At 41.0% G+C, this 8,907-nt stretch overlaps 1 protein-coding gene across 4 annotated transcripts; it reads left to right on the top strand.

Annotated features, from left to right (window-relative positions):
- Positions 1-796: 796 nt before the first annotated feature.
- On the top strand, positions 797-3,886 carry LOC108899599 (free fatty acid receptor 2). 4 transcript variants are annotated; one of them, XM_018700124.2, is made up of 2 exons: positions 797-848; positions 1,772-3,886. In XM_018700124.2, exon 2 carries the CDS (start codon positions 2,018-2,020, stop codon positions 3,038-3,040), a length of 1,023 nt encoding a protein of 340 aa, XP_018555640.1. In that variant the 5' UTR covers positions 797-848; positions 1,772-2,017; the 3' UTR covers positions 3,041-3,886. The 4 variants fall into 4 exon arrangements, with proteins under 4 accessions (XP_018555640.1, XP_018555642.1, XP_018555641.1 ...); XM_018700126.2 differs by having other exon boundaries at positions 824-848; positions 1,775-3,886; XM_018700125.2 differs by lacking the exon at positions 797-848 and adding an exon at positions 978-1,123 and having other exon boundaries at positions 1,775-3,886.
- Positions 3,887-8,907: the final 5,021 nt, after the last annotated feature.

Raw genomic sequence — 8,907 nt, 5'->3', positions numbered from 1 at the left:
CGGGAATCAAGTGTTTAAGGACTAAGCTCAAGTGAAAGAGCCTCAGAGTGATTTACATACATTAAGCAACATCAAAAGGACTCTTTGTACACCTCCCAGTCATTATTACTTCAAAAGCTTGTTTCTCTTACTTTGCAAAATTAACCACAACTACCTGAGCTTCATGCTTTACCTGTTCAAGAGAAACCTGACCCTGCTGTTGTGATAATAGCTGGTAAATGCAAAAAGAGCCATTGACCTCTTACATCTCTGCGTGTTTTTTTGTGGGCTGTAGAACACAGAATTATCTCACAATGGGAAACCTCATCAGTCTTCTCTGAATAAACCACAGGACAGTTGTGTTTCTTTATATTATTGTGTGCAGTGTATGGTTGTCCAAACAATAAACCTCTGTTTGGACAACCATACAGCTGGCCCCGCTGCCCTCACCACATGTTGTGAAGGGAGGGACCACTCTGACAACAGGTCATCTCCTTTGTCAAATATCTTCTCCCTCCCTCTCATAATGAAGAGGGTCCTCGGAGAAGCAGTGAGCATGGATAACTAAATTTGATTTAATAACCTACGATCACACGGGCTTGCAGAGACCGTCTGAGCCACTCATATTGCAAAAAGGCCAGTTGTTACCACGGAAACCATGTTTGGCAAGCGTGGGTGATAAATTGCAGTAGTATCTCCCTAATAATTTCTATTATCAGCGCTGGATGTTTAGATTATCATGTAAATAGGGGGACGTGCCAGGCGACAGCAGGTAGGAGCTGAAGGCTGGTGAATAGAGGAGATCAAATAAAACAGTTGAGCAATCAGCACATGTGGGTGTGCCAAGAAACACACAGCAGAGGAATAAGGTAAGACGCAATTACTTTTTTTCTTGAAGGTAGTTCCTTTTCAAAAATATCAAAATAGGGAGTTTGCGGAGGTGGGTAGAAAACGTGTGAACTGACAAACCACCATCGCAGACATGTAGGAAGTCTTAAGGTTGCTTAAACTGGCGACACTTCTTTGGTTTCGTCACATTCCTCTGTAGTAAAAAAAAAATCCCCCTGGTTTGTCACTGGACTATAAGAATTGAGCTTTGGTCACACATCTTCACTTTCATGTGATGCAGCTCATAACACAAAGGGTAAGAAACTAACTTTTCTTAAAGTCAGTCCTTGAAGAAAATGTTCTTTTTAAAATGTGAATTTTTAAAGATTCTACCAATTTCCTTCGGTCTACATTTTGTATTTTCTTTATAATAAGATTCAGGAATTAGATATAGACATTGTTTTTGATGACAAAAGTGTTGTGAAACTGTGCCAGCTAAAGCTCCGAGACACTCATTTCCCTGGTGTAGTTAAGTCATTATGTTTATGAGGGTCATCATTTACACAACATGTCCAGTATTTGTGCATATAGTGAGAACACGGGCTGGGAGTTGACGATAAAAGCATCATTGTACTGTATCTACAACATGGAGGAAGCAATAACACAGTATTACGGTTTGTTTACAAAACCATGTGCCAGACCAAAACACTGGCTTCTCATTAAGAGATAATTCAGCCCCACAATAAACTCTGAAGTAGGGATATGGAGAGAAATTAGGAGGGAATATTAAAAAAAAGGAATTACAGTTTATCTCTGGCTTCTTGCTGGGGTTTTTCAGTGTGTGGGCTAAAATTCAATGTATAAAAAGTATAGCAGTGCACTCTTAAACTGAGTGCCAAATGGACAATGGGTCAAAATACTGTGCTGTGCAGTGAGGTAATGTCTTTCCATTCTCCCTTATCAGCAGAGCTCAAAGCCCTCGAGGAAACGATGAGCGTTGGTTTATCGGTTGGGACAGGAAAACGACGCTGTCTCGCTGGGTTTGTTCCAGGCAACTGACCCAATAAGAAGCCTTCGTCTCCTGTGATTCTGACTGTCTGACAGATCAAACCTCCCTGTGCTGCAGTGTATTCATCCCCCCCAAGAGTCAAGGACATAATGTGACACATCTTGATCCCTCACTGACTGACTGACTTAAACTGGGGCCACCATGCAGGAGTGTCACACAGGGCTGTGTCTTTCTGTCTATGTCATTACTTTTGTGCTGGGGTTCCCAGCCAATGTCCTTGCCTTTTACACTTTCTGCAAGAAAGTGAGGCAGAAACCCTCACCGATCGACATCCTTCTCCTCAACCTGACCATCTCTGACCTCCTCTTTCTCCTCTTCCTGCCGTTTAAGATGCAGGAAGTGATGAATAACATGCTGTGGGACATGCCTTACCCCCTCTGCCCACTGTCTGGCTTCATCTTCTACATGACCATCTACAACAGCACCTTCTTCCTCACTGCGGTCAGCGTAGAACGCTACCTGGGCGTGGCTTTCCCCATCCAGCACTCCCTGAGGCGGCGACCCAGGTACGCTGTTGCCGCCAGCATCTTCTTCTGGATTTTCTCCTTCGTCCACCTGAGCATTGTGTTCATCGTGCCCTTCATCGGCTCTGAAAACTCTCCGAATAACACCTCAGGCCACAATGCCTCAGGTAGCTCTGCCACTGGTGACAACAATAAGGAGGTGTGTTACGAGAATTTCACAGAGGCTCAGCTGAATGTGCTCCTGCCTGTACGTCTGGAGCTCTGTTTAGTACTTTTCTGCATCCCCTTCCTGATTAGCAGTTTCTGCTACATCAATTTCATCAGGATTCTGTCCAAACTGCAGCACATTGACCGGCGCCGGCGCCTCCGGGCCATTGGCATGGCTTTAGGAACACTGCTGGTGTTTGCTTTATGTTTTGGACCCTACAATGTCTCGCACATTGTGGGTTTTATTACATGGAAAAGTCCAGACTGGCGAGACAAGGCCCTGCTATGTAGCACCTTTAACGCCTGTCTAGACCCTCTTATTTTCTACTTCTCCTCCTCTGCTGTAAGAGGGACTGTGGGTAGTGTGATGGAAGGAGTTAAAAGCCGCCTACACAGGTGCATGTCCTGTCACATGCTCTGGGGCTTGTGGGGGGGAATTAACGAGACTGAAAAAGATAAGGAACACAAACAAGAGGAGATCAATGCTATCTGAGCTGACTGAAAGGGAGCTATGGGCAGCTGCCTTCGTTAATTTGTTATTTCTTCATCCCTAGAAGCAGGAAATGAATGTCATGTTTCTGTTTTTATACGTGAGAAAATGACTTTGCATACTTTATACAGTGAAACATGTCTCTGTTTGAGTCTGATGAACTTCCTATTTTGAAACAAGAACAGGCCACAGCCGTTTTTATGCTGCGTAATGTATAAAGCCACAGAGACAGGCTACTTTGAACTGTCACATTCAAGTGAAAAATATTTCTTACACAACAGCAGGATTTCATAAGATCTCTATTCGTGCAGTCAGGTGTTGTAGAGCGCTGCGGTGGAGACGCCGAAAAAATAGAATATCTAAGCAACAGCTTTGTACGTCATCTCTCAGAGCAATACGAGATAAAGCTTTCCTACCAGCTTTAGAATATGAACAGGATATGTCGTCTGTTTGTAACAACATGCTCATTATGTGTCAAATGTGAGACCAAAAAGAGATTCAAACATGTTGAAAGTGACAGGGCTTTGTAAAAAAAAAAACTGTACAGTTGCTTTTTATGTGAACAGATAATATATTTGTGTTTTTTATATTTTGTCTTACTTTATTATGGACATTCTCATTCAGACTATAATTTACACAATATCGCTTTTATACTATATTTTGATTAGGAACATTTTGTTGTATATGTCTAAACACATACACAGGGCTGTGTTTAAACCATATGTGGCACTGAAGTTGAATGCATGAATGTAAATATAAATGCATGTCTGAAGGCTGTATGACATGGGTTGTACTTACATAACACAAGATATAAGAACATTATTTTCATAAACAAATTGCATGAACATATATTTTACATGACTCATAGACTCTTTCAATAGACATCGGTTGGGTAGGAATGGATTCGGTCTTTGTGTGTGTTCATACACATGAAGGAAAAGACGTAAAGACAAACCCCACAAACAAATCATGTCATAATTTGTTTACATAATTTATGACTAATGTTAGTCAGATATGAGGTGGTTGTGTTTGTGTGTGTGTGGTCTATGTATAAATAGCAAGTCCCCATAACGTAAATCATTAAATATTAATGTGAAGACATGCTTTAAGGTTTAGGTTAAGGTTAGGGTAAGGGTCAGGGTTAGGGATGCAGTAGTTAAGGTTTTAGGTTAGAATGACAATGGACGTAAGTCATTGTAATGTCCCTTGAAGTCATGGACAACAAGACTGTGTGTATGTGTGTGGTCTAGGTATTCCTCATGTTGTGGGGACCTAAATCTGTTTTGACAGTCACATTATGGGGACTTGTTTCCCTTATGAGGACAAAAAGCAAGTTCCCATAAAATAAATCATTAAATGTTAAGGTGACAATATATTTTAAGTTTAGGGTAAGGGTCAGGGTGATCAAGTCGTGGTTATGGTTAGGGTTAGGATAAGTCTTCAGGAAATGAAATGAATGTAAGTCAATGTAAGGTCCCCGAAGAGCACGAAGACAAGACTATGTGTATGTGGGCATGAAAGAAGAGAGATAAGGACTAACTAGTTTGCTTGTAAGAGTGTAAGAGAGATTAATGTAACCACTGCTTTACATGAACTTAAATGTGATCAGCAGATGATCAGTCATGTCATATACCTTTTTTATATACAGTATGACATTTATAAAAGTGGTTTAGAATAAAAATAAGGATTAAGTATGAGCAACAGCAAATTTATTCAGCAGGAACAAGCTTGCTTTTGACATCACTAATCTGGTTGTACTGCAGATTTATCATCTTGCTCTAAATTTAATGGTCATTGTTACTGGCAGTACTTGGTGCTCTTGGCAGCGTAGGTGGGCCTAAATTTAAAATGAACTTCCTTCAAACACGTGAATCAAGATCTCGCCCCACACACAGCAAACATAAACAATGCTATCACACAAGCAAGCGCTGGCGTCGGCTGTAATCCTGTTTTGTGTGGATTAGGCCTGCGCGGAGGTTGAGCTGATCACTGTATCTGTTTGACAGGTGGATCATGCATGAAGCATTCATTTTGACACACAGACCCAAGTGAATGACTAAAATGTGTGGGGCTACCAGCCACTGACACAATGAGCAAAGTCAAAAACATGCTAGTCAGCACGTCACAGTGGTAAAGGGTTACAGAGATAAATCACTCTGATGTAGAGAAAGGAATCGGCGATGCATCAGTGTTTAGAGGATATACAGTATGTGAAAGCAACACAGAGTATACAGCATGTGGCCTATCAAATATGAGAGAGAGAATGACTACACTTACATTTTCAGAGTGCAAAATTAACTGATAATTCAGAATTAATTCTCATTTACTGTGATGACTCTGGAGTTGAATTTGAGTGATGCTGTTTGTCAAAGGTTGGTCTGCTGAGAACAACTGCGTTAAACATCCGCTGGTCTTTTTTTTGTTTTCTCTTCTATTTCATTTTGTGTTTCCTGGAAGACAATAATTGGTTATTGCATCAGTGTTGACTTTTTCCTAACAATATTTGATATGTTACAGGGATAAGGCAATAAGAAAAACAGCCCCGTGTGAGTGTGTATGCATGTGTGTGTGTGTGTAAATGATGTGTTTGCCAAAGGCACAGGAGAATATTGTACTCACATGGCTGACATCATTTTCCCTTCACGCAGAAATGTTTGACTGCTGTGGAGAGCAAGATCATATTAATTAAATATGGTTTTATTTTAACAACTTCCTGTAATTCTTACTGAGAGGTTTATTCGCTCACCTTCTAATAAAAACACAACCGTCGCTGCTGAGAGGAAACACATCTTGAGAATATTCAAGTGGACCATCAGCTCGTTAGGGGAGGCATCTGGAAATTAGCGCCAAAAGAAAAAGGACAACACTGATTAGCTCTGACTTATCATGTTATTGAGCATGACAGTATTAAATCAGGAAGGTTGAACTGGCTTTGGTTGATGGACGTTCACCTCCTCCCTGGGAGGAGAGGTGTTTAAACATTGATTGGAAAAATCATTAATTTGTTCAAGTATGCTGTATTGCAGGCAATCTGTTGCCTTGGAATGATCGATGTCTGACCCACATTAACAGTCAAGTAGGGCAAACACTGAGCAAGCGACTTGTGGTATTTGAAGCCCTGTCGTGACTGAACTCTGTGCAGACTGTTGTATTTATTTAGAGTAGAAATGTTGAAGGTGGCTGTAACAGGGATCCATGGTTTTTCAGAAGTGAAACTCCAGTTCATTCTCTGACAAAGAGTTGTAGCGCTTCCAAGGCTTGGATGGGCATGAAAATACCCAGTCTTTATATTGTTCATTTTTATGTTTATAAATTTATAATCAAATGTCTATGTGTAATTTGAAAGGGGTCATCTGTAGTGATGAACCTACAGAGAATTATCAGAAACTCTGCAGTACCCCTTAGGCCTACGGAGCTTATTAACATCTTTCAGCACACTGTTTTGGTTTAGTCTCATTGCACAATAAGCCAGCTTTTATGCTACCTGTCCAGCACCAAACAGCAGGCAAAGTTAGCAACTAGTTATTAAACATAGCCAAGAATTTAGCATTTAAACAGCCATATTTTTCTACCTCTGAACCAGAACCAAAAGGACAGTGAATATTGGAATTATATTCACCTGATGGCTAGAAACACAACTCCAAATGAATAATAAGCTCACCATAAGCACTTTTCTAGGTGGTAATGTGTCAGTATTGCGTTTACAACTTGTCTCCACTGACCCAAAGTGGCCAAAAAATTGGTAGAAATCTGATAGTGGGAATTCTGATGATGCTTTCAGCAGTTTAAATCAGTTCAGATTCTGGGTCAATGTGAGATGAATTCAGCAACTAAGTGCAGTTAGTTGTAGTGTTTTTTTATTTTTCCAAATTGCAATGACATGTGCACTAAATTTGTTTCAGCAGTGATTCATACCTCTGACAGGCTTCTTCTCAATAACAAACAGTGGATATCGTAATATTTACAGCCATCTGTCACACCAAACTGACATGCAGCATGACATAAAATATATATTTTAAATGCTGAGAGAGATTTAAAATAGCACAAATAGAAAAGAATTCCAAATGGGAAATTAAACAGTTTAATTAAACAACAAAAAATATCTACAACCTGTGACTGTGAATAGATTCTTCTTTTATTTACCCCATGTAAAGGAGGCAGTCAGAGCAGTGGTCGTGGCAGGGTGGTCCTGCACCGCACAGGTGAAAGTGATCCCTTTGTCCAAAGACTGTTTCAGCGGGAGAAAAAACACGCTGAAGAGGTACACTTCCTGGCTGTGGTTGTCCATCAACTGGAAACACTTTGGCTGGTGCAGCGGCATGTAGTGCACCAACCAATCTGAGGACAGCAAGGCTACGTCAGCCAGGTGTTCAGACAGGTTACTGTGAGGGTTGACGGCAGGAAGGGTGCAGTTGGTGACTGACAGGTGATCGATATCAGCTGCTGTGCTCTGGTAGGTCCAAGTGAGGGTGAGCTTGTTGGGGTGGAATCCCCCGGTGAGACACAGGAGAGCCCACTGGCCAGTCTGTGGGTCTGGGGGAATCTGGAGGTAGATTTTGGGAGCAGAAGGTGGGGCTGGTCGCAGCAAATCATCATATAAAGGGAAAACAGGATATAAATATGAAAAGAGTAGAGTGTGGTATTAGTCATAATACAGCAATCTAAATAAGAAAGAAAACAAGGAAAGAGGTAAAAAAAAGACAACAAGGGTAAAAATCACATAAGTTGCAGTAGAATGTGCTGAGATGTGAAGAAAAATTATATATGACAAACAAAAAACCCCGTGTCCACTACAAAATTGCTACTCTGAATCATTCTATTACTATCACTACTACATTTCTCCTAGTACTACTAATATTTATGATGACCATTTATACTGTATAATCATCTAAAACAGTGACAAGATACTTTAACTACAACAAATTTAAAAAAGTAATTCATATACAATAACTGTAAAAAAAAAAAAAAGTTATAAAAAATGATAAATCTGGAATAAAACCATTAACCAAGAATTAAAAGGGAGAGAAACATGCAGTATCAATTATTTGGTGAAGGCAACATTGCATCCAAAGAAAATCAAAAGGAGCCTTTTCTTCCGCATGGAGGATTTCCACATAATAATTTAGCCATCCCTCCCTGCCTTGTTTTCTGGTGAGTTTCAATTCCCTGGGCAAGATCGATACAAGGCACTGTGCATGGTGCCGGGGTGATTATTTCTAGATCTGTCATGAAACTGCTCAGGCAAAAAAATGAACTCTGAGGGAATTTCACATGACTTGAATTTTTATGGATTGGGCCTGGTCGTTCCTTTTATAGTGATGCATGGTCCACACTGGCACTCTATCGAACTACCTCACACTAAACAATGTGGCTCTGGTGCACAGAAGATACAAATGAGACATAATTACCAGCATGGCAAACATCACCCAAGCACAGCGCCTCTAATGAATTACGGGCATGTTCATTTATGAAACCAACTATTTGTTTCTCACCCGAGACGACCAGCTCAGTGCCGTTGCCCCGCTCTGGATCCATCTGCAGGACGTTCACCTCGCAGTAATACCTCCCAGAATCCTCCGGTGCAACCCCAGTAATCACTAGGGAGGAGGTTTGATTCTCCTCCTCAAAGCTGTGCCTGGATGACTTTAGGATGAGCTGCTTTTCCGGCTTCATTTTGAACCACTGAACCCCATACTTGAGGGATTCAACTTTGAAATGACAGGACAGGGTTGCCGTTTCACCCCGCATCACACTGAGAAACGGAGGATACTGTCTAACCCCCAGTCCCTCTGGGGTCGCTGTCAGGGCTAAAGACAGAACCATTAATACAACGTGTCATACAAGGAACTTTTAAAAAGTGCAGGGCAGAC

Source organism: Lates calcarifer, linkage group LG15 (assembly GCF_001640805.2).
Source record: "Lates calcarifer isolate ASB-BC8 linkage group LG15, TLL_Latcal_v3, whole genome shotgun sequence".
Classification (NCBI taxonomy): domain Eukaryota; kingdom Metazoa; phylum Chordata; class Actinopteri; family Centropomidae; genus Lates; species Lates calcarifer.
This window is presented reverse-complemented; position numbering and strand designations above follow the sequence as displayed.